The sequence below is a fragment of the Saccopteryx leptura genome, chromosome X (genome assembly GCF_036850995.1).
Source record: "Saccopteryx leptura isolate mSacLep1 chromosome X, mSacLep1_pri_phased_curated, whole genome shotgun sequence".
NCBI lineage: Eukaryota > Metazoa > Chordata > Mammalia > Chiroptera > Emballonuridae > Saccopteryx > Saccopteryx leptura.
The window spans coordinates 132,199,961-132,226,157 of NC_089516.1; the positions used below are offsets into that span (position 1 = coordinate 132,199,961).

At 43.7% G+C, this 26,197-nt stretch overlaps 1 protein-coding gene across 5 annotated transcripts in view; it reads left to right on the plus strand.

Annotated features, from left to right (window-relative positions):
• FHL1 (four and a half LIM domains 1) overlaps positions 1-26,197 on the plus strand; it is a 73,303-nt gene that overhangs the window by 45,485 nt on the left and 1,621 nt on the right. For 2 of the 5 annotated variants that reach the window (XM_066357399.1, XM_066357400.1), the window contains exons 3-7: positions 22,959-23,140; positions 23,581-23,755; positions 24,357-24,526; positions 24,995-25,181; positions 25,748-25,947. In XM_066357399.1, coding sequence (XP_066213496.1) covers positions 22,985-23,140; positions 23,581-23,755; positions 24,357-24,526; positions 24,995-25,181; positions 25,748-25,947 — 888 coding nt within the window. In that variant the 5' untranslated portion in view covers positions 22,959-22,984. Of the gene's footprint in view, positions 1-15,486; positions 15,635-21,418; positions 21,483-22,958; positions 23,141-23,580; positions 23,756-24,356; positions 24,527-24,994; positions 25,182-25,747; positions 25,948-26,197 lie in introns of those variants that run through there. The other 3 variants (XM_066357398.1, XM_066357401.1, XM_066357402.1) reach the window with 3 other exon arrangements.

The following is a 26,197-nucleotide window of genomic DNA, read 5'->3' on the forward strand; positions in this document are numbered from 1 at the left end:
ACATTTAGAAAGTTACAACTCCAGAGGGAATTGATATTTGATATTGTTGTCCTATGTGTTCTAAGTTACCATCATAACAGTAGGAAAATAAACTCTGTCTTGGCTGTGTTACAAAGGGATTAACTCACTTCTTCAAGTTGTTACTAAATCTCCAACCCTCTCTATTGATACAACAGAAATAAAAATTGCTCCTTGTTTTACTTAATTTTTCTGGAATAAAAGTCTTCTAACTCTCCTTATCTTAATTATTTTTTCTTTAGTTGAGAGTTGTCCAAGTCATTTAAACAATGAAGGATAAACCCTGTCAATTACTTAAAAGCAACTAAAATTACCAACTACAAATATGTAGAGGAATATGCTTTTGATTTTTAGATCAAAGCAGAAAACTAAGATTATGTGGAGCTTACTTATTGTACATTTGTTCCCAGCTACTCATTTGTGCCTTTGCGAAGAACTAAATATTAACTAAATATCAAGAGGATTAACTAGCTAGCTATACCCTAAGTAAAACTAAAATACTCCTATGACTATTTTCTCAATTCTATATCCTTAAAAGTTTGGAGATTGTCAGTATTTTCATAATGATCTCAACTTTTATGGTGCATGATAAATATATGTGTTTATTGTGAAAGTTGTGAGTCATGTCCAAAATTGTATCCACCTGAAAAATAAGCAGACACTACCTACTTAGGTACAGAGCCTGATTTATATAGAGTTGACCGTCAAACATCACAGGTTTACAGTGCACAGATCCATTAATAGGCAGATTAAAAAATACTGAAAATGATTTGACTTTGGATGATGTGTATACAACATAATCAACAGTTCAAATGCTATAGAAATGTTCACCTGAAACCTATGCCTTCTTATTGATCAATGTCACCATGTTAAAGTTAATTTTCTAAATAGAAAAAATACTGAAAATGTACTTTCTCTTCCTTATGACTTTTAATAACATTTTTTCTCTAGCTTACTTTTTTTAAGAGTAATATATATGTATGTAATATATACAGCTTCAAAATATGTGTTAATCAGTGGTTAACGTTAAGGCTTCCAGTCAAGAGTAGGCTATTAGTAGTAATGTTTTCGGGGAGTCAGAAGCCATGCATGGATTTTCGATTGTGTTGGGGGTCAGCGCCCCAACCCCCACATTGTTCAAGGATTAACTATGTATGTGAGCGTGCGCGCGCGCATGTGTGTGTATGCATATCTATATATATGTATTATTTTACAAATATATTATTTTGATATTACTTTTCAGTTCAAACATTACTTGGACACATGATTTAATTTTCTTCCTAAAACAATTATATAGGGAAAGCAGGATAGTATTAATGTTCCCATTTTATCAATGAGAAAGAAAAATTAACTTAGTGAGCAGCTCACCTGAGTCAGAGATTCCATCCGGGTTTCTTGACTCCACATCTATTGCTCATTTCTTGAGTTACAGAAGAGTCAAGTCACCCAGCATTCACAGTTGTTTTCATTAAATGAAAGCTTAAAGTTCATTTAACTTTTACAATGTTATCTGATTTTATTTTTACAAAGTTAACTTATAATTGGTTTTGTACTTGCTAAAAATGTTTCAAAATTAAATGGCCGGTTTCAGAGCTCCTGAATTATTAGTCTCTTCTCTGTACACTTCCTTGTCCAATATCCCTTAGAAAGGCTTTAGCATTGATTTGTGACATTAGATGAGCAGACCATTTGAAGTGAATGAAAATTAATTCAGTTTTATGATTTTTATAATACTGGTGGTTCACCACACTGAATTGTCACAGCACTATGACTGAAGAACCCAGTTTTAACATCGAACAAAAATAGCTGGTAGGCATACTTTTAAAATGACTTACATATACTGAGCTGATTTACAAACATCAACCCCTTTTCCTGAGAACCAAAGAGTTGACTTTTTATGTGTTAGCTGTGAGACTGGAGTGTGAATGCTAGTGACATTTATTTTTCTTGTTTGTTCAGAGAGACAGGGAGGTACAATTTAAGTTGGAGCTTGAGACTTGTTTGGAGGTTCTAGTAGGGGAGTGCATCTACTCATATACCCTTGACTGAAGAATAGTCCTCTCTATCGGGGAAGGTCGTCCTCTTTGACCGAGCGCGCAGCTTCGGGAGGGACGCACATGGAGCGGTGAGGGAGGAAGGGGACACCTGCCTAGCCAGCCAGATCAGCCGAATCAACCCTGGCGATCAATGGGGTGACAGATGTCGCAGCCAGATCGCCCTCACATCCCAATTTAAGTTGGTAAATCAGTGACAAATAGAACACGAGTCACTTGGCTTCAGTTACTTATAATCTTTAAAAAAAAGTGTCCATTACAGAAAAGACTGGTTTTGAGGCTACAGATATCAAGCTACTGTTCTGCTTTAAAGAAGGAACACTTACAGGTTTCATTTGAAACTCGCATACAGACAGAGTTGAAAAGTTGAGAAGTTCCCTACTAGGTCTCTAGAATGAACAAGTATGGTGTTTTGTCCTCCCAGAGGCACTTAAGGTCAGACCTGTGAGTCAGAGCTGTGCGCTTGGTTGATGATACACAGCGCTGACATGCTGCCAGTCTAACAGTCCAAAAGGACTGTGCCGAGTTCACATTGCTCCATTATAATCCCCAGTTGAGAAGCCACCTTTCATTTTTAAACTAGCTAAAAAATAATAATAATAATAATAAAAAGAACATGAACAGTAGGAAGTCAAATACCTTATGTCCTTTTTAGCTTTTCAGTCTAAAGACTTGGTAATTACTAAGTTTGAGAGGTAAATTCTTCATTGCCGCTAATCTGTCATGTTGCCTGCACTATGTGAGCATATGTGCACTTTGTCAGGGTAAGTGTTCTACTGAGTTGTTTTTTTTTTGTATTTTTCTGAAGTTGGAAACGGGGAGAGACAGTCAGACAGACTCCCGCATGCGCCCGACCAGGATCCACCCGGCAAGCCCACCAGGGGTGATGCTCTGCCCATCTGGGGCGTTGCTGTTGCAACCAGAGCCACTCTAGCGCCTGGGGCAGAGGCCAAGGAGCCATCCCCAGCGCCCGGGCCATCTTTGCTCCAATGGAGCCTCGGCTGCGGGAGGGGAAGAGAGAGACAGAGAGGAAGGAGAGGGGGAGGGGTGGAGAAGCAGATGGGCGCTTCTCCTGTGTGCCCTGGCCGGGAATCGAACCCGGGACTTCCACACGCCAGGCCGACGCTCTACCACTGAGCCAACCGGCCAGGGCCTATTCTACTGAGTTTGTTTGTAATTCACTGGCGAGGCCTTGTGGTTTGGTGCAAAGAGCACTAGACTTGGAATCAGGAGCCACTTCCTGTCTGGGTGGCTTATTAACTGAGAGTAACCTCAGCATAGTTGGCATAGGATTTCCAGATGGCATTAGCCCTGCGTGAACAAAAGGAACCTGCCATTTCAGTAAGCATCACTGCGTTCCACCTCACCCACTAGAGACCCTTTCATCATTTTCCCTTTTCTCTCTCCCTCCCCTTGGACATTTCACAATTCTATTCTTTTAGTGCACAAGACGCCTGGTGGGAGCGAGAGGAAGGCAGTCTGATTCAACTCACTGCCTCTTTGAGTCGGTCCATCCCATTTTAAACCTGCTATATTTCTTATAGCATTGTTTGTAATAACAGACTTTAAGCAACTTAAATGTCTGTAAATAAGGGACTGATTAAATTAATTGTGGTATATCTACACGGTGGAATACTATGACATGTTACAAAGTAGGAAGTCTCTGTACTAACATGGAAAATTCTCTAAAATATATGAAATAGACAAGACAGAGTGTAGACGAGTATGCATAGTATATCACCATTATGTTTTCGAAAAAGAAAAAGATGTATGCAGCCACCTGTTTTTTGTATGTCCAGTATCTCTGGAACTAAGAGACTGGCATGGAAGGGGAGAAAGATATTTTTAAAAATAGTTTATTGATTGATTTTAATGAGAGAGGTAGGGAGAGATGACAGGAACACCGATCTGTTCCTGTCTGTGCCTTGACCAGGGATCAAACTGGCCACCTCTGTGCTTCGGGATGATGCTGCAACCAACTGAGCCATCCAGCCAGGGCAGGAAGACTTTTCACTATATACTCTTTCAAACCTTTAAAAAACACCAAATTTAAGAAATAAATCCAAAAACAAAACTAGAATGTTTATAGCAGTGTTATTCATAATGAGTAAAAAGTAGAAACAACTCTTGTCCATTAACTGATGAATGAATAAATAGAATGTGGCATATCCGTACAATGGAATGTTATCTGGCTAGAAAAATGAAGTGTTGACACACCCACAACATGCACAAACCTTGAAAACATGATGTTCTAAGTTAAAGAAACCAGCCACGAAAGGTCACACCTATATGATCTCATTTAAATGAAATGTCCAGAACAGGCAAATCTGTAGAGATGGAAAGTAGATTAGCAGTTGCCAGGGACTGGGGGGGGGGGGGGATAGGGAGTGACAACTGAGAGGCCCAGGGTTTCTTTTTTGGTGATGAAAATGTTCTGAACTTAGATAGGGGTGATTGTTGCACCACTTTATGAATATATTAAAAACTACTAAAGAGTGTACTTTAAAGGGTGAGTTTTATGGTGTGTAAATTATATCCCATTAAATAAAATGAAAACCACTCAGTGAAGTCATGGAAATGGAAACTTCAAGAATTACTGTGAACATATAAAACAATGAACAGTTTTCTAAATTTCTACCTGAGAAATATTTCCATTATAAAGTATTTTACATAGTATCACTGGTAACTGGAGGACTTCATAGCTTCTTTCATTAACACTCACCAGTGACCTGTTCATTTTATAGTTAACCCAGATAAAGTCCCGATTTTAGAATTATAGTCAAAATAGCCAAGTCAAGGAGGTTGAACGATATGGGCCTGAGATGATTGTAGGCCACTAGGAGAGAAGGCTATGGGAGTTTCAAAGGAACCTCAGAGAGTCTTTTGGACCAGTCTGTCCTTTTTCTCCTTTCTCCCCCCACAGCTGATCCCAGAGCTGCCCCGGCTCCTATCCTGCCTCCCTGGGTGGTGACCTGCCCCTGCTCCCTTCTCTGTATTCTCTTGGGTTGAGTAGAGATCACAGGGTTGAAAGAGCCCTTCCTCCTAGGGAACCAGCTTTGGGGCTCACGGGTCATGGGTAAGATCAGTGGACCTGACAATACAGTTTCTCTCCCCTAGTCACTAATCGTTCATAGGTTCTGGTTCACCATGGATTATTTTCCCGCAGCACAGTTGCCATTATAGCACATAGTCTGTCCACGGGTTGGTCAGATACCAGTCTGTTGGTCTTTCCAACTCCAGGTGTTAACCTGAATTCATCTTGGGCTGCGCATGACCACAATGTGTCTTTGGTCAGGAGTGAGGTACACGATGAACATTTTAGTTTGCCACCGATGAGATCTTAGTCATTTCTGTGCCCTCTGAAGCTGAGTCTCCTCACAAGCAACCTTACCTCACCTGAGCTGACCGCTTCCTGTCAGTGGCCTAATAGGGCAGGGTCTTTTAGAGCATGTCTTTGGCATTCATTACGAACTAACTCACATAATACAAAGCTAAAGTTCTCTCTGACTGGAACTACTCTTCTCATAGTATAGGTAGCCTCTTTTATTCCTCCCTCCCTCCCTCCCTCCCTCCCCTCTTCCCTCCCTCCCTCCCTCTCTCCCCTCCTGCCTCCCTCCCCTCCCCTCCCCTCTCCTCCCCTCCCTTCCCCTTCACTTCCCTTCCTTTCTCTCCTTTCTTCTTTCCTTCCTCTTGAGAGGAGGGAAGATAGAGAGACAGACTCCCACATACACCCCGACTGGGATCTACCCAGCAAACCCCATCTGAGGCCAGTGCTTGAATCAACTAAGCTATCCTCAGTGCCCAGGGCTGATGCTCACACCAGTCCAGCCTTTGGATATGAGAAGGGAGGAGAGAAGTGGGAGAGAAGCAAATGGTTGACTCTCTTGTATGCCCTGACTGGGAATCGAACCTGAGACATCCTCTCATCAGGCTGACGCTCTATCCACTAAGCCAACAGGTCAGGGCCAGGTAGCCTCTATTCAGTGTTGACCTTCATAGGCCAACCTGAGATAAGAAATGTGAAACATGGGTGGCCTGCCTCATTAATTAGTCACCTCATGTTAGAAAGTCTAGTCATCCACTGGGCTCACTGAGCCCTTACTCGGTGGGAGGAATGTAGGGAAGAGCCTTCCTCACCCCAGGCCTGAGCAGGTGACCTCGATCTAGCAGGTCTTTCATTTGCACTAGAGGATCAAGAGAGCAGAGTTTTGTTCTCCCTAAGTTTCCATCACCTGTTCCTGAACCCTCCTTATCTGTGTGGGACATACAGCTCTCCCTCTGGGCTGTCCCACTGCCAGAGGCTGAGTCCTCTGAGTTACTAGGATTTTTAGAGTTTCTGTCTGGTGCGCCAAGCATTCTCAGGCCCATAAGCCTTACAGCTGACTCTTGGCCAAAATCCTGAGCTCTTATCTCTTCTCCACATATCCTCTGTGAACTGGTGAACTTGAAGATAAATTCCTCTTTTGCAGAAATCTTCTACTTGGGACAGCCATATTTTTAGAGTGTACTTGAATAAATATTTTGTGCTTACAGTGTGTCAGCTACTGTTGTTTTAAAAAAATTTTTTAAAGATTTTGTTTTATTGATTTTACAGAGAGAGGAGAGGGGGATGGGGCTTGAGAAATATCAACTCATAGTTGCTTCACTTTAGTTGTTTATTGATTGCTTGTCATGTGTGCCTTGACCGGGCAAGCTCAGAGTTTCAAAATGGTGACCTCAGCATTCCAGGTCAACACTCTGTCCACTGCACCACCACAGGCCAGGCCATACCAACTACTGTTCTAAATGTTACAGATATTTACTACTTTATTTCTCCAAACAACCTAATATAGGTATTGTTATCCCTATTCTACAGGTGAGCAAACTGAGTCACAGAGAAGTTAAGTATAACTTGCTTGCACACAACCAGTAAGTGGTTAGAGGAAGGATTCGATTCTGGACATTTTGGCTCCAGAATCCATGACCTTAGCTACTACTCTACATACCTTTGGAACTTAAAAAAAAATGGATATAGCCATATTAAATTCATGGCAGGTTTCAAATTATTTGTCTTAGAACAATGTTAGTTATTCAAACAATCTTATATAAAATTAGGCTTTAATTTATTTGGGGGAAATTTTTCAAAAATAGCTGTAATCCAGTCTTAACCATTTAGTCTGAATTCCATTGGAAGCGATAATAAGCATCGATCTTTGTTTGGTTTCCATACCTTAGAAAATCTGGTCTGGTTTACAGTAGGTATGTATTCACATATTTGTTCTCTTTGAGTATCACAGTGCTTGAAAACGAACAAGAAAGGTTGGGATTTGAAGTAAACGTGTTGTAATCTTGTCAAGTGCATGACCTCTGGTAGTTTCTGCCTCTCTAGCTGCAGACTCCTCTCATGTTCTGTTTGCTGGAGTTCGTGTTCCTGTGGTTCTGTTCATGTCCTTGCTGCCTGGCGTAGTGAATATATTGCCTGACTTTTTAAACACCTTTGAAACCGCTCACTCGTGTTCCTTGAGTGTCAGCTATTTCAGGCTAACCCTCTGCTCCTCCATCATCCTGGTCCTTTTTTCTCTTGGTTCTATCTCAGCTGCTACTTCCCAGTTATCTCCACTGAAGTCTGTGGTCTCTTTGACTCCACTTTGGCTGTAGCCTGAGAAAATCTGCAAAGTGGTCATCTACAGATCTTACAGCTGTCCCTTAGTCTGGGTTCTTTGACCCAAACACCTAGCCTCTGCTGCTGATTATCAAAAGTCAAGGGATCCTGAACCCCATTGACCATAAAGCTCATGTTTAGGTTTTATACTGTCATGAGTAAAGATCCATTACTGGCAGCAGCTTGATATGGCGTAAGGAATAGTGCTCGGAAGTCTGGACATTCGAGTCACAGAACTGGAGCTGCTGTTAATACAGTGAAGCAAGTTCACTTCCATCTTTGGGTCTTAGTTTCCCCATCTGTAAAATGAGGTGATTGAACTAGACGGTGTCTGTAATTTTCAGTCTGTCATTATGAAGATGGAGACACCCACAAACTTCCCCCCATTATACTCTGTCTGTCCTAGCTAGGCACAGACTGACGGAGAGCAAGCTACCCACCCCAGCAGTGGCCTCATGGCAGGCCACACACACGAGCACGCTGGCCTTTATTCTGATCTGCCACTGATTTTTCCCATAATGATGCCTGTCTTTGCAAACAGAAAAGCTCCTTTCTCAGAAAATTATTGGTGTTTGTTCTCTTAGTTGTGACTCACTATGGACTACCACCCTCCTGGATCCTCTTGTGAATATCTACTTTGAATCCAAATTGAGATTCATCTGCTCAGGCAGACAAATAATGGCCCTTGGGAAAAATGTGGCATCTGGGGACCAAGTGAGGTTTTCACCTTAGGGACTGTCAATCCTCTAAATTCCAATTGCCCCGACTATTAATCAACCCTACTGCCTAAAAAAATCTAGACTTCTGAGTGACACCCAGCTCACTGCTTGGCCTCTTTCCTTTTTCTGTGCTCCCACTTCTGCTTCTGTTCACTTTTACCAACCTTCACTCAGAATTCTAGGGCTAGTCCCTGTTTAGGAATTGAAAACACCAGTGCATAATAACGTTACGTATTAATTAAAGCCCTTTGGTAAATGAAGACAGATTTTATATTACTAGTTGGGATCTCAGGCCAGGAAGTGCAGGGGTCATAAGGTACTGTGATAATATCTCTGGTCAAGGTGGTTGATCTTCATTAGTAACTTTAAGAATAAAAAGATTGAACCTGCCCTGGCCGGTTGGCTCGGTGGTAGAGCGTCGGCCTGGCATGCAGAAGTCCTGGGTTCGATTCCTGGCCAGGGCACACAGGAGAAGCGCCCATCTGCTTCTCCACCCCTCCCCCTCTCCTTCCTCTCTGTCTCTCTCTTCCCCTCCCGCAGCCGAGGCTCCATTGGAGCAAAGATGGCCTGGGCGCTGGGGATGGCTCCTTGGCCTCTGCCCCAGGTGTTAGAGTGGCTCTGGTCGGCAGAGCGACGCCCGGGAGGGGCAGAGCATCGCCCCCTGGTGGGCAGAGCGTCGCCCCCTGGTGGGTGTGCCGGGTGGATCCCGGTCGGGCACATGCGGGAGTCTGTCTGACTGTCTCTCCCCGTTTCCAGCTTCAGAAAAATACAAAAAAAAAAAAAAAAAAAAAAAAGATTGAACCTGACCAGGTGGTGGTGCAGTGGATAGAGTGTCGACCTAGGATGCTGAGGACCCAGCTTTGAGACCCTGTGGTCACCAGCTTGAGCGTGACCCCATGGTCACTGGCTTGAGCCCAAACATCACTGGCAAGCCCAAGGCGGCTGGCTCAGTTGGAGCCCTCTGGTCAAGGCACATATGAGAAAGCAATCAATGAACTAAGGTGCCGCAACAAAGAATTGATGCTTCTCATCTCCCTTCCTGTCTGTCTGTCCCTGTTTGTCCCTCTCTCTGTTTCTGTCACACACACACACAAACACGAGATTGAAGCTTATTTGATTTGTTGGATTTTTTTTCTTGTTAATGGATATTATCAACCAAGTAAATCATAGATGAAAGTCATGCATGTTTAGCATTCAAGGATCTATCAGAGGCTTTAAATGTCCACAACAGGTGGGCTTGGTGAATGCCAGGACTTAGCATAATTGAAAGGGTGTTTTGAGTCATGGCACATGGCAACATGGAAATAAAACAGATATGTCACAAGTGGGTGGTAGAAATAGACTGGAAGAGAATTTTAACACCTAAAATATGACAGATTTATCCCTATCAGCTTCTCAGTTTCATGATACATTCATTTTCCCTTGGTCTGAGATTCTGTATGTGTATTATATATTCCCTCTTAAAACTTTCTGTTTTCTGTTTGTTTTCTATTATTTTCTCTGTATCTTCTTTTTTAAATGCCGCTTTAATTTTTTAAATATCCAAGATCATCAATGTGGCTTACTTTGAAAGTCACTTGTTCAGTGTTGTTCTTATGGTGGTTTCTGGTTAGAGATCCATAAACGTCTCTGTACCATGTGGTTAGGATAGTTCATACATCTTGATGAGAGTTCCATAGCCATGTAGAAAGCGGTCAACTTTGGGGACAGGAGACATTTGAAACTGTTACAAATCATGGGATGACATTTCCAAAAATCACATGGCAACGGCCATGGTAGGTGTTTAAATTCTTAATCTCTGTGTGAATGTTACAAGGAAACGTTTAAATTCTTAATCTCTGTGTGAATGTTACCAGAAAACCTTCTAAACCCTGTTTAATTGTGAAAGGAACAGGTCTTCATTGGAATAAATTAGCATTTTCAAGGTGTTTTGCAACTTGCAGGGCTCTTTGTTTCATGTAACAGGTCTTCGCTTTTCATAGCCACACTTTCCTCTGCTTTGAAACTCGGAGACCCTTTGGGGTGGAAGAATCCCAGCTTTGCTTTCACTGGGATATTGCAGGATGAAATAGCCCTTCAGGTGGTTCTGGGGGGCTCCTTTGTTTTACCCTTTGACGGATATGCCCTGAATTGGGAAGTTTAAGCAGTGACTTTGCAAAATTTGACTTGTCAATAAGAGTAAGTACTCTTCCCGCCATAAAGATTGACAGGAACATGAGATGGCAAGAGCACATAGGACGAGAAATCCTTGGGAGAGCTTAGCATCGAATCCCATCGTGTCATAGTGCATGACTAGATAGATACCTGATCTCTTGTTGGCGAAGGGACGAGTAGTCTGACAAAGTTATATTGGGAAAAAACTTACAGTACATTAACTTAATAGAAGGCATGAGGGGAAGAAGAATGTAAAAAAAATGAAGCTCAAACCTCTGGTAAACCCACGAAGACTCCATTCCAGATTGTCATCAGCCTCTTGCCTCTGGCCGTGACGAATAGCCAGTAATTGTCAGAATAAGCTTTTCTTTTTTTTAATGATTTTTTATTTTTCAATTACAGTTGATATACAGTATTGATATTGGTTTCAGCTGTGCTATCAGTGATTAGACATTACGTAGCTGAATACATTTTTAATCATTTGGAAATTCCCTCAGTAAATGAAAAGTGTAGTAAAGGAAGAAGGGTCAGAACAAGCCAAGCTGTGAACGAGGAACTCCTGAGATGCAGGCCAACTAGGTCACTGAATTTGCTGTGTTCGCCTCTTAGGCTGCGTCTCTTTGAACTCAGGAAGTTTGATCCTCCAGGCGGCGTTTCTGAGGTACGGACTCAGGGATTAGATTGCAGTGCGAGAATCCCTATAAACCTGACTCCGCTGTAACCTCACCAGTAACCTTGTTTCTCTCTTGTCTTGACCATGTAGATTTCATTAGAAGAATTTAGTTATTGACATCTCAGAAGAGCCTCATTTGAAAGCCCCCAATAAAGTCCCACTCTTTTTTTTTTTAATAAACTTTTATTTTATTTTATTTATTCATTTTTAGAGAGGAGACAGAGAGGGAGAGAGAGAGAAGGGGGAGGAGCAGGAAGCATCAACTCCCATATGTGCCTTGACCAGGCAAGCCCAGGGTTTCGAACCAGCGACCTCAGCATTTCTAGGTCAATGCTTTATCCACTGCGCCACCACAGGTCAGGCCTAAAGTCCCACTCTTGCCAGACCATACTACCTCCCAGATTCCCCCATTGTTTCCCTGAGCACCCAGAATCACCACATCAGAGGGATCGCCAGCTCCTTCCCCTCCGATAAGTCAAACCTGTCCTTTCAGTCCTGCCACAGTGGCCCTTACATCTCTTCTTTTACTTCCATGTCCTTTGTCCCTGTTGCTCTCATTCGTTCAGTGCCCCCTGTGGCTCATCTGGACAACCATGATACCTTCCACACCTCCCTGCTTCCAGACTTTCTTCCCCAGCATCCACCCTTCTTCTCACCACTCACATTGCCCTGGCATCACCCCTCCTTTGGACCAGTCACAGAAAGGCCCTTCACACTCTGGCTTTTCCTTTCTTTGTACCTTGATGTGCCACCACTTCCGAATCCCATGTTCCTGCCCTCACTGGGCTATGTTCTGCTTCTGGGGCAGGCCCTGTGTTCTTGCCATATCTTTGCTGACATTGTACCTGTTGTTGCAGTTCCCTCTCCTCTTATCCTTGTGCTAAAGTCTTACTTGTTCTTCAGGGACCAAGTCAAATATTATCACATTCATCAAGTCTTGTTTGATCCCCCCCAAACCTGATATGACCACTGCCTGTGCTAAGTTGCAGTACCACTTTATATCTTTTATAATACCATGCTCTGCCTTGCCTGACACTCATTTGTATATTGATCTTGGTACACTTAGAAGGAAGGATCTTACTGTCTATGAGCAGCAAAAGACCCCTCACCACGTACTTAGCAGGGTAGGACAGCTGTTCCGCAAGTGTCATCTTATAAAAGACATCATTGGATAAGGTGCTATCATCTAGAGATGGGGACCAAGAATAGGTTAAAATGTAACTGCTTAGCTGAAGACAAGAATGTGTACATAACCTCTGAAGTAAATGTTTCTCAGAGGATCCCATACAAGGGGGCGCCTGGGACATTTGTTGCCTACAACTCACTGAAAAATCATCCTGATGTACACTGGAGTGTGAAAGACTAAAAGGTTGAAATGTGGCCTTCATCCACTGAAGAGATTTGTTAATCAAACACCAGCCAGCTCAACCAACAGTATGTAAAGGCGACTTGTAAACAGTACAGTGATTATTAAAGGTATTACTAACATCATACTGTTAATGTGTAATGAAGTTGGCTCAGACGCTACTGAAACCAGTGATTGTTTGGGCATGCGCTAACCGTCAGGGGTTCTGAAGTCCTAGTCCAAGATGGCAAAATTCCTAGGTATTCTTACTGAGAAATTGTGTTTCACCTCAAAAGGGTCTTTTGTGTTTTGTTTTCGTTAGAGTTGGAGATTTGGGACTTGAAGCCATGAGTGTGGGCACAAATGTGAGTAGGCAGTGGTCACGCTTCCTGAAATTTTTAGGAAGGCAGAGTTAACCTGGTTGAAGTAAGTTGCAGATGGAATAAATGCACTGTTGTAGTGCCGAGCTCTCAGCTCTCACTGACTTGTCATAATAAACTAATTAATTAATGGTCAAGAAGTAATGATCTTGGTTTTTGTATTTTACCTTGTTTCAGACAAAATAGATTTATATTTATTTGCTAACTTCTTAACAGTGTCCCTCTGTCCATACATACTCTCTTGTTGCTTTTAAAATTGATCGGATGGCTAATGGAACTACCGCACTTGCTAAAAGAACACACCTCTTGATGCATGGCTTGAAATGTACTTTTTAGAAGAAAGCATTTGGCACTCTTGTTTTATTGTTCACCGTACTACAACCTGGGCATAGAAGACCTTGGCTCTGCCTAAAAATTTACTTCACTGAAACCTAAAATTTAGGGTTCATAAAGGTTAATCATCTAGTAGAGCATTTCCTTGGGGTGAAACATTTAAGTTTATTTTAGGGGTGTGGTATTGTTCAGACTGGCCAAGCTCCCTGCCATAATGTAATCAGGCTGGATAAAAAGCAGTCTAGAGTCATGGGGAGAACAGTGTCACTTCCCTTCTTTTCCCAGGCTTTTTTTTACATTATCATGTAATTTTCCTTTAACATAGGCCAGCTTTTATTGTTATGACATTTTTCAGCTAACTAGGAGTCACTGATAATTTCAGCTGTTATTTATTTCTTTAGTGACAGAGACAGAGAGAGACAGAGAGAGGGACAGATAAGGACAGACAGGAAGGGAGAGATTGGAAGCATCAGTTCTTTGTTGTGGCTCCTTTGTTCATTGATTGCTTTCTCATATCTGCCTTGACCAAGAGGCTATAGCAGACTGAGTGACCCCTTGCTCAAGCCAGCGACCTTGGGCCTCAAGCCAGTGATGTTTGGAATCAAGCCAGTGACCATGGGGTCATGTCTATGATCCCACACTCAAGCTAGTGACCCCACGCTCAAGCTGGTGACCTTGGGGATTTGAACCTGGCTCCTCTGGGTCCCAGTCGGACACTCTCTATCCACTGCGCCACCTGGTCAGGCTCAGCTGTCTTTTAGATGAACTTTTCACTAAATGTTTGAAGACAGTAAGAATTGTGAAACTCATTCACTGATTTATCTATGAAGCACGTATCACTTACCTGCTATATGCTGAGAATAGGAAGACAAGTAAAGCAAGCATGTTGTCAGCCCTCACCCTGGCAGGGGAGATGTATGAATGGGGCCGAAACCAGTGACATTCCCTGGATGAGATAGTGTCTTTAAGGTACTAAGCTCAGGGCCTGATGCAGAATGAAGGCTGGCTGCCTTCCTTAAACTTCAGTGGCCAAAGCCACTTTTAGGGTTCCAGGTGGAACCATGTTTTGGTTTTATAGGAGGCTTGATTAACACCTTTTGCTTCTTCTAATTCATTTTTTCAACAAATAATTATTGTGGAGCCAAACTGGGATAAGGGTTAGAAAATGCAAGGGCAGGGAGCATGGTTGCAGTTTTAAATAAGGTGGTCAAAGAACACATCCCTGAGAAAGTGACTTGGAGGAAGGCCTTGAGGATGCAGAGAAGCAACCGTGAGAGGCTTGGTGCTGAGGGAATCAGTGTTGGGACCTTGAGTTGAGCCGTGTCTGGAGGGTGTTAGGGATAGCACAGAGACCAAGGAGGCTGGAGTTGAAGGGAGTGACGGTGAGGGGGACAGGAAGGAGGCCAGAGAAGGAGCTAGGCAGCTGATCATGGAGGGACCCACAGGCCATCCTGAGGACCTTGTCTTTTCCTAGAGCTTGTTCCTAATGACCAGCCTCCAGCGATTGGATGGCCTGTTGAGGTATTACAGCATGATAGGTTGCCATCTTCATGCTCATCCAGATCTTCACATGTATTGTCTCTATAGTGAAAAGCAAGATACTTCATTTGTGGGACATCAAGTCTCTTTCCTTGTGTACATGGTGGGTATAGGCGTGTATGTTTCTGTCCTACCCTGCTGTGCCTGACACTAAGGAGATATATATGGTACTAGAGTTGTTCTTTTCAGTAATTCAGCTAATCTGGTCCATAAGAAGGAGGACATAAATAATATCCTTGATGTTTATATTCATAATGTCTAATTACTTACAATTATACGGGTCGCATAAGTCTATCTCTTATAGTTACTTTGACCATTAATAGCACAAAAGTAAATTATTTGTAGGGCCAAATACAAGCTCCTTCGGCATATAAAAGTGGGTTAACAAGGGTGGCTCAGCGTTAAGCTATGCCAGGGCTGAGTCCAAATTTTATTCCGGTACAGGGATGACTTTCTATGTGGCCTCTCTGGCTCTGTAGCTAATTTGGATGCTGAGTAGCTGCACAGGTATTTATATGTAGTGTTTGGTATTTTTACTGTGTCCTATTCTTCTCCCTTGGATCACCTAAAATGGTTAAGAATTTTCTAGTGGGATTAAGGTTGTGATCTCTGGGGAGGGGTGGGCCATCTGCTCTCAGTTATTTTTGTGGTGGCTGCTTCCCCTTAAATGTATGTTCACAAATGAGCCACAGCCTTATCAGCTGGGGTCCAGGGAGGACTGGTCTAGGTGCCGCTGCTGAACTCGGTCTCTGAGCCATGGCTTCCCACAAGCATTCAGGTAAAAGCTTCATATTCTTCATCTCCTGAGCACAGGTCTGTTAGGGAAGTGACTCTGTTCTTTGCCTGAAGGATACTTTTTGAAGAAATGAATTTAGTTTTTTTTTTCTAAATAGTAATTAAGACATAACTCATCTCTGTTCTGTCCTTTCCTTCTAATGCTGTTTCAAAGGCAAAAGATTATTCTTAATCAAGTAAAACTAGCAGTTTGAGTGGCTTAACTTTTAAAAATATAAATCTGTTACTATAGTGTACCTCTTTTCAGGACATTTTATGAAACTGTAAGAAATTGTGTGAGAAAAGAAGATGGTTTTGGTTAGAATTTTCAGTTATTTAGAAGATACAAATATTTATGTTGACAGTACTTTAAGTTAAATTTAAGGTGTTTAGAAAAAGGTCAATCAAATATGGAGCTGGAAGGAGGATCTATAACTAAGAAAGTCCATAATGACTTACCACATATCTTCCCTTTTTCTGAGCAGTGTTTTTAGTCTTCCTGAAGAAGCAGCTTTGATCCTTTTGATATAACACTTAGGTTATTAATTGAGAAGGGGGCAAAAGTTCAGAACCCTTAGATAGTCATTACCATAAGACTCGTCCTCTTGTCTTGTAACCTGATGGTAAGGAAACCCTTTGGTCATGGACAAGACTGCAGAATAGGGGTCAAAGGATGAAAGGCCAGGCAGTCTCCTCAGAGTGCTCGGTGCTCTCCAGGCAGCCTGCTGCCCGTCCTGCCTGCGAAGCCAGGACTGTTGTCATTGCTTTGTTGCCCTTGGCCTGAATCACGGTCCCCTTTCTTAGAAACCAAGCACTTTGGCCTGTCTCTCGGTTTTCAGATGAAGGGACAAAGGAACTATTAGTGGCAGTCTTTCAGAAAACTTATTTTTGAAAGCTTGTGATTGCTTGTCAATATGCAAACAATGGGGATACTTTTAGAAATGTCTCCTCGGATGTTATAAGACAAATGTGCTGCAATAAAATTTCCTGCTGTAGTGAATTAATCTGTAGTGTCTTCCTTGTTTAAGATCAAGGGCTGCTTGTTGACCCCCCCCCCCAGGAGCCATTTTACAACATGGAACCACACGCCTGAGGTTGTGGTAATCAGCCAACATATACATTTTGTTGGTGTAGACAAACTGTTCAGCTATACCAGTTGTTCCAGTGGACCTTGAATACATGTTAACTGGGAGAGTAACTCCCCATTTTATCTACTAATTAAGAGACAAAATAAGGACATATGTATTTAAAAGGCGAAAGATTTATGCGATCTGAAGAGAAACCAGAGTATGGGGGACATATGTATTTAAAAGGTGACATAATTATAGCACATCCAGCCTTTGGTTTTAAATTGTACCCAATCCTGACTTTATTCTTGCTTATATGAGTCTGGAGGCTGTAACTGTGACTAAATTAGACACAATAATTGACACCTTTTAGATGAGTTTTTAAATTGCGAACTATCATTTTGTACTGCATTGGATTGACAGGTCCATGAAAGCAAATGAAAGGGACATTCACATTGCCTAGAAATTGGCTTTGTGGGGACAGAATTGGATCAGAATCCATTTTTAGTGACCATTTGCATACATAGAGGACATTTCAAGAACAGGAATTTATACTTTTGTTATTGAACACTTACTGTCTGCAAAATTATGTAGATTCGAGATCCTTTACCCTTTGGCCTTTCAAGTTGAGGCCTGGGGGGAGGAAAATAAGAGCATTTGCCATGTTGTATAGCAGTCAGTTCCCTTCACCAGCCACTGCCCAGTGGGTTTCACACCCCCAGCAGTGTATTCTCAGGGCAGGGATGGAAAGTGAAAAGGGGGCTTCGAGGGAACAATCAAACTGGACAGGTTTCTTAAAATAACTGAAAATGGTAGTCAGAAAATTTGGTCAAGGGTGAAGCTGAACGCTTTGTATTTTTAATAAGCACCAAATGACTGCCTACCACTTCACCACGACCAGAGACACTAAAAACACATGCTCTATTGCTGTTGGGTGGGAAGTGCTTTTTTCCTTTTGGGAAGATGAAATGTGCTGCCCATAATGTGTACAGCATTAAGAAAAGCTTCAACTAAGGGCCAAATAGCACTAGAATAGAATCTGACCTGGTGGAAATGCAATGACACAGAGTTTTTTATTTTAATAATCTGTATGCACCCCTCCTGAAACCAGATAGAATCTAAATTGTGTTATGTGGCTATCAGGGAGCCAGAAGAGATTTATATGGGTTTTTCTCCTAAATGCAACATACAAGTGAAGTTGCTAATAACAGCGAATCATTCTGCACCTACTCGGTTTTTAAAGGAAAAAAACACTTTCTGATTTTCCATGAAAGACTACTTTTCAGCCGTGGCTCATGAATTTCATCTCATTCCAGCTACTAAGGTGTTTATTCCCAAGTGTCTGATGACACCTTCAGGTGTGTGAGCATGTCAATTATACAAGCGTCCTATTCATCTGCTAAGGCTCTATTCCACTTGTTGAGTGTCTCAGGAAAGCAATATAGCCATTCTCTGGAAGCCTGTATTTATACATGGAGTGACTGACATACCAGTATGTTGGACTTAGCAATTAGTAGGCCAGAAATAACCTAAACTTTTCTTTTTCCTTTTGGGTTGCTGCTCATGGTTTACACTGTACATGATACCACTCAGCAGAAGTATATAGCTATAAAGATGCTACCTAGTTATAATATTCACACTTTCCTTAAATATTCTTCTTTTGAGCCACTTAGGCATGCGAGTGAAACTGAACATTAGCATTAACTATGGGAAAAGATACACACAAAAACACAAGCAAGATTATTAAATGTAAATTGAATCTTCACTTGTGACAGGTGTATAGTTAAAACAAAAGCTTGCAGTGTTATTACTCGTATATGTACATGACCAAATCAAAAGCCAGCACTTTTTACTGAGATATTGAGGTTTATTTAGGTACCTTGTAGCATGCTGGAGATATTTCAGGAATTGTCTGAAAGAGGGAAGTGGTTTTTTAAGTAAGAAAGATGTGCCTTTGAAGCAAGCATAGCTTGGAAAGTCAGGCTACTACTACCTCGGAATAAATATCTAAAGCTTGATCACCCAGTCACATTTCCAACAGATTCTAATCTACTAAGTTTATAAGGGACTGTCGGTGACATATCAGCACCTTAGAGTCACAGGGCCCTTCCCCTGATTTTCTAAAACAAATCTTTAGCCTTCAAAAACTTCCAGGTCTGTTTGCCTGGAAACAATAAAACACTATTAATAAAAGATGTTTTAGAAGCTTAATGATGGTGAGTTATCTTCATCTGTCGTTCATAGGCATGTACTATGTGACTTGAGTGTACAAGGCCCTGAGTTAGCGGCCCTAGGTTCCTAGCGTATTGGCAAACTTTTCTGTGATAGCCTCATCACCACGTCTGGATGCGGGCCATACTGTGAGGGTTAAATTAGTCAGAAAGCTACCCTGCAGCAAATATGGCCTGGATGGAGACAGGCGCGGAAGGGAAGCAGTGCTGTTCTCACATGTTTCCAAGTTTCATTTCATGACTGATGACATACCCTTTCCCAGAGAACAGCTATATGGCAAGGCAAACAGACCTGGAAGTTTTTGAAGGCTAAAGAAATTAGCCTTTCAAATGTACTTAGAAATTGTTAAAGGGATAAAAAGTACTCCCTATGAGAAACACCCAAATATCTGTCATTCATTAAGGTTAAAGAGAGCCCCAAATCAAAGATAAATGCCACCATTACTTTTCTCTGTTCTCTTATTTCCAACAAAGGGAAAGAAAGGAGAGTGCAAAGCTTTTCTTCCATCATGAAGTCAGTGCTTAACTATGGCTCATTTTGGTGGAGCCCAGAAATCAGGGTATTTGCGGTCTTTTCAGAAGCTCTCAGCATTGTTACTTATAAGCTGTTTTCTACAAGTTGTTAACCTCTTTGAAGATAAGTAGTAACAAAATATTTGCTCTTGTACACATCATTCATATTTGATGCCAAGTTGTGACATAACAAGTATCTCATCAGCAGGAATGTATCACTCCAGCATCCTCCTAAGCACACTGTGTGATGACAGTCTGAAATAGTTTGGGACCAAATAATCATAAGGTTAGAAAAACATGAGTTAAGCTAATTCAAGTTGCCCAAAGTTCCACTTAATTGGATTTATTGCAAAAGAGTACTAAAGTTCATGAATTTGCCATCGACATTGTTAACATGCTTTGAGTATTTCCAGCCTGTTTACTTATTAGGCAATAAAGCCAGAATTCCTAGAAGTGCCTATTTTATCTTGACAAATAAGTGTTTCCACACACATGAAAAAGGCTTGAGTCCACTGTGGAAATCATTTCTAAAAGGATGAACCTGGATCTTTCACACTTCAGAAAGAAAAAGTAATAACGCCTAAAGATAAAACCCCAAAACACCATTAACTTCAGTGGATTCATTTAATTTTAATTTTTGCTTGATTTAAGACTGAGTCCTAGAAGAAAAATAAAATGGTGAACAACTTCACTGTGACTCCGTGTTCAACATTCTCTGGCACTTCCATGTTCATGGGTGACCCATGGATTATTTCATCATTTGTTTGCCTAGAAGAAGGTGATATTAAAATGAGTAGTGTTCAGGCTGGCCAGGTAGCTCAGTTGGTTAGAGTATCATCCTGATATGCCAAGGTTGAGGGTCCGATCCCCAGTCAAGGCACATACAAGAAGCAACCAATGAATGCATAAATAAGTGAAACAACAAATTGTTTTTCTCCCTCTTTCTTCCTCTCTCTCCCTCCTTCTTCTCCTCCCCCTTCCTCTCCCTCCCTCCCTTCCTCTTCCTTTCTCTAATATCAATAAATTTTTTAAAATATAAGTAGTGTTCCAAGTTTTATTCTATAAGTAGAGACTCTGGTAAAGCACGAGGGATTTTTAGAGCCAGCTGAGGTTACTAATTAGTGTTGTCTAATCTTATAGATTCTTATTTCTGGCCAAATGGCATTTAGGAGCCACTGATAATTTAATTTCCTGGCATTTACTGTTACTAGAGATTTATTTGGTTTCTCTACTCACCCCTTAACAAGAAAGTATATCTTTGTTGAGTGCACAATTTCAATATGGAAAGCCAGTAAGAAAAAAATTTATGTGACACATGAAAGACTAGCAAGAATGAATTAAGAGTGATTTTCAATCACTGTGACAGGCACATTTTTGTATATGCAGAGGCTAAAGGCAGTTTAAAAGCTGCCTTATATAAACTGCATAGTTCAAGGAGATAGACCCTGATTTCACCATGTCTCTACTTTCGATTTCTAACCCAGTTATGTAAGGGAATATCCTGCTTTTCTCTTAGGGAAAAGTGCTAGTAAGAACCTTCCTCTTGTTTTGATAAATCTCTTAACTGTAATAAAACTGTCTCGAGCAATTATCTTTGCCCAAGAATGTCACTTACTTGCTTCAGTCATCGGTTATGGAGATAAGGGGTCATTTGTACGCCAGCACAAGCTTGAATGGGCTGGCTCGGACATGATGCTTGTCAGTGGTCTGATTGCCTATTTTGGGGGGCTGGGTTCAGAAACTGACTCAGTTCGGAGTGACACTTCACCAGCCTTCTCCAAGGCAGGGTCTGAGACACAGGGTGTGGTTTCCTTAGCTCACACTCTGCTATTTGGTTGCCTATGGGAACAAGATCCAAACAACTTGGCCATGTGTTTGTGTTTGTGTGTATGTGTGTGTGTGTGTGTGTGTGTGTATGTGTGTATATATATATATATATATATATATATATATATATATATATATATATATATTTAAAAAAAGACTAGGAATGAGACCCAAACTGGGAGTTCGGGGCTATTCAGTTAGTGGCAAGGCTGCGGTGAGTACCGGGCAACTGCTTACTGCCCTCATTCTTTCTCTCTCCATCACATTGGGGGTGTCTGCTAGCGTGCATGCTTGTGGGTAGCTGGGGAAAATAAGCTTCATTCTCACATTTCCTGTGTACATTAAATAATAATTATTTGCCCGTGTACGTTTCTTTTTCAGGGAGAAAGGAACAAGCTAGCATATGTTTAAGAAGTTGAGAGCTTATAGATATTCACATTTGGTAACTTTTTGGCGACAGGGTTTAATAGAATGCCTTACCAATGCTTGTAATTGCAGGTGGGTGGTCCAGGGTCGGGGTGGGTGAGTGGAGCCCAGGAGGGGGAACAAAGGGACTTGCTCATATGAAGGTGGCAAAAGAGGTTCTTGAAATAACCAGCTTAACTCTAAAAGTCACTGCCCCCCCATATTTTGCTTTAAAACTGTAATTTTTCAAACAGCAAGTGTCCTCAACAGTAATACTCATTGACTATATCTATCTTCACTGGCTTGAACAAAGGGGATATAATTTTGACCTGCCACAAAACTGCACCTCACTATAACAAGTAATTCACAATTGCAAAACTTCCCAGTACTAACTGAGCATGAACTGTTAGTAAATCCTCTCTTGCTTGATTGTTTGGGTCTGAAAAGTCCGTAAACAACCTTGGACAAAACTCCTTAGGACCCATTTAGGGATATAAAGGTATTCTGCCAGATTTAATGTAAATGCAAACATTTTAAGCAAATTAATAGATTGCTTGTGTGCCTAGTGTTGTCTAGAGTCAGCAGTAAGCCTTTGTTCAGGTGAACTAAATTTTATAGGCAGGAGGAAAATGAGGCCGCTAGAAGATGCTCCCCCCCCCCCACCCTACCCCGTCTCTCCTTTCCCTGCTAGGAAGTTCCGGAGAAGCTGGAAGCTGGTAGCTGGCTCACTGTCTAGAACACAGCCCTTTCAGCAGAGGCTCTGGGTACCTCCGTCCTCTGCAAGCTGGCTGAGCCAGCCAGCCTGTGACCGGCCAGGCGAGCATCCCTCTCCTGAGCAGCTGCAGCGTGCGGGCTGTGCCAAAAGCTGTCCCTTTGTGTAAAACAATGCCTTCTCTCCTGCCTGTTCCACCACAACCCTGCACTTGTTCACATCACTGCTCAGCAGCGCCACAGCGCCTAGAGCCCCTGGCAGGCTAACACCAGCTCTCACCCACTTGTCCAAAGCCTACCCTCCCGAGCTCCCTCAGTGTTTTGTGAAGCAGCCCAGTGGGATATCCAAGCAGGGGCTTCTGCCAAGTTCCCAGGGTCTTCACTGGCCATTGGCCTTCTGATCCTTGGAGAGCTACCCTCAAGGATTCTTTCTTCACAGGAGTCTTAGTGAAGTAACTGTTGCCTTGGGAGCCACAGGCCCCATACAGCCTTGCACCGCTGTCCCCTGAAGCCTTTGTGGCAGAGCGTGCTGGTCTTGACATTGGTCATTCGTTCTGCCTGCTTGCCCCTGTAGGTCCCTCCAGGTACAAGGTTGGCACCATGGCTGAGAAGTTTGACTGCTATTACTGCAGGGACCCCCTGCAGGGAAAGAAGTACGTGGAGAAGGACGGCCACCACTGCTGCCTCAAGTGCTTTGACAAGTTCTGTGCCAACACCTGCGTGGACTGCCGCAAGCCCATTGGTGCCGACTCCAAGGTAACGGTGGTCCCACATGGGATGGGACAGGGTGGCTTTCCTGTGGCAAGATAGCAAAAGCCTACCCTGTCATGAGTTCTCATGAGTCAGCTGCCATTGTGGAAGGCAGGACAGGCAGTGGCATGGAAACAAGGGGAACAGGCCCTGGCCCGAGAGCCAGCCGCCCACCCTTGCCTCCAGCACTTGTTCCGCTCAGTGTCCTGAGCTGTGTGGGACCTGAACTGGCTGGTGCTGTGGCCCGGGCCAGCTCTTGGTGTATTGTTACTCGTTTCAGGAACTGGGAATTTTCTGTCCTCACCTCCTGTCCTTCATGTTACTCACTAGAACATTCGCCTCAGGGCATCCCTCGGACTGAGGGGTGGGGCCAGCTCAGCACGCAGTCCCACCCCCAGCGCTGCCAGGTCACTCATGGTGGCCACCCCCTTCTGCTTGGTTTCCAGGAGGTACACTATAAGAACCGCTACTGGCATGACACTTGCTTCCGCTGCGCCAAGTGCCTGCACTCCTTGGCCAACGAGACCTTTGTGTCCAAGGACAACAAGATCCTGTGCAACAAATGCGCCACGCGGGAGGACTCACCCAAGTGCAAGGGCTGCTTCAAGCAAATTGTGGCAGGTACTTCCCACACTCCTGCTGGCTGGGGAGGGGGCCTGTGGGCAGAGTCCACGTGGGGTTGCTTGGGACGATGGGGCTAATGCTGCTGGGAGCTGCTCTTAGCTTTCTGCATATATATGCACGCATATATATATACACGTATACATGCGTACACATATATGCTCGCACACACGCACACACGCGGAAACTAAAGACCACTGGAGAGAACTGTCTTTGGCAAGAGAAGGAAGTGAAAAGTATGTAGCACTCTCTCATTTGGGTAGAGTAAGTGATCAAAGCATGCTTCTTCCTTAGGGTATAACTCTGGGTAGGCCAGGCCCCCACAGAATCTTTTAAGTCCACAGAAGGTGTGGGAGTGGGGACTCAGGTATCTACTCCTCACACACTACAGCTGGGGGCCCTCCCCGACAGGTCTGGGGTGGCATATCCACAAGTAGGTCACTGTCGAGAACCCCCAGGGCTAGGTTCATCAGAAGTCTGAGGCCAGCGACTGCAGGGCCTGCACTCCCTCACCTCCGGAGGGCCCAGGGTGGGAGCTGAGTGGATGCAGCCCCCTGCAGAGCTCTGTCAGCGGGGCTATCCCATTGCTCCCCCCCCCCAGGAGACCAGAATGTGGAGTACAAGGGGACCGTCTGGCACAAAGATTGCTTCACCTGCAGCAACTGCAAGCAAGTCATCGGAACCGGAAGCTTCTTCCCTAAAGGGGAGGACTTCTACTGCGTGACTTGCCATGAAGCCAAGTTTGCCAAGCATTGCGTGAAGTGCAACAAGGTACGTAGCCAGGGGAGTTCTGTGCGGACTGCTGTTCCTAGAAGCGTTTGAGAGCTGGCAGAGCACCTGCACACACACTATCCCATTCCATCCCCACTGTGGCCCTGTGATGTGGGAATTATTATGCTCGTTTTGCAGATGAGGAGACCGGTAGTAGTAAGCAGTGCCCGAGCCAACTCAGGCTGTCCGAAAGGTGCCCACAGGGAGGCACAGGCAGCCTTGGCTCTAGAGGCCAGCCTCTACCACCTAGTTGCTCTGGAACTTTGCACAGGGCCTCACCTTTTCTGAGCCTCGGGATCTTCATCTGTCACTCGGGGATAATAATAGCACCTGCCTCCCATGGCCATTGTGGCGATTAAATGAGATACTGTAGACCGAAGCGCCCAGCACAGTGCCTGGTAAGCACATAGTAGGCATTCAACAAAATGGTTGTTGAATCTGAATTCGGTGCTACACTCCCTGGTCTAGGCCATCACATCTGGAGGAATCACTTACCAGGATCAGCCCTGGCATGCCGAGTGCTTTGTGTGTGTTACCTGCTCTAAGAAGCTGGCTGGGCAGCGTTTCACCGCTGTGGAGGACCAGTATTACTGCGTGGATTGCTACAAGAACTTTGTGGCCAAGAAGTGTGCTGGATGCAAGAACCCCATCACTGGTAGGCTAAAGAGTCCTTGCTAAGTCGGCCAGGCTAGATTTTGCGCATGGTAACCATCTCTCATTTTCCTACGTCGGTTTCATCCACAAAGGCCCCAAAGAATGCCCCATCCCCTTGCCATTGTGGTCCCAAAACCCCCCAACTAGTGTGACTTCTCTGGCAGGCCAGGTTAGCCTTTGCAATACAGAACACTTCCTGACTGCTGCTGCCTACAGATGCTGTGCTGCGAAGTTCATGAGCCTGAGACCCGCACCTCGGGCAGGCAGTGCTCTCGGGATGCTGAGGCGGAGGGGTGGCAGAGGGAGAGAATGGTGCGGGGTGGGGACAGGCTGGGGGAGGCGGGGGAGGCCGAAGAGCAATAGGCCAGGATCAGAAGAGCCCATAGTTGAAGGCTAGCTCAGAGGTGCCTGTTGGCAGCTGTGTTGTGATCAGAAGTCGAGCTAATCACTTCATTCCTCATCTCGCGGCCGCGATCCATGTGCCCTGGGCCCTTCCCCCACCTCCACTGTTCCCATCTCCTGGGGAGCCTTGAAATGTACATTTGAGAAGACTTTTGCCATCCTCAGGGAAAAGGACTGTGTCAAGAGTGAGCCACCCAGTCTCTAAAGCTAGGAAGCCCCCAGTGTGCCACGGGAAACGCTTGCCTCTCACCCTGTTTCCCAGCGCCAACCTCCGGGGCAGGCATCCGGGTGGAGAGAGGACTTGTCCCTCGTGGGTGGTGGTTCTTTATAGAAAAAATCGAAGCTTAGCAGCTCCTCGAGGCCCGGTAAGTGCACACCCCACAAACAGCCCAAGTTTGCCTCCTGGTGGCCACTTTGATGCCATGGTCATGACCTAAAAAAGAAACTGGTTATGCTGGGAGGTCGGTGCAAGCATCACAGGGCGATTGCAGTGGCATGGGAGTGTGGGTTCTTTAAATTAGAGAAGCCCTTGGCTGAGCTCTGGCATCCTCTCAGGTCCTTGTGAGCTGTAGCAGGGTCACGGTGGCATGGTGTGGGTGTCAGATTGCGGTGGGG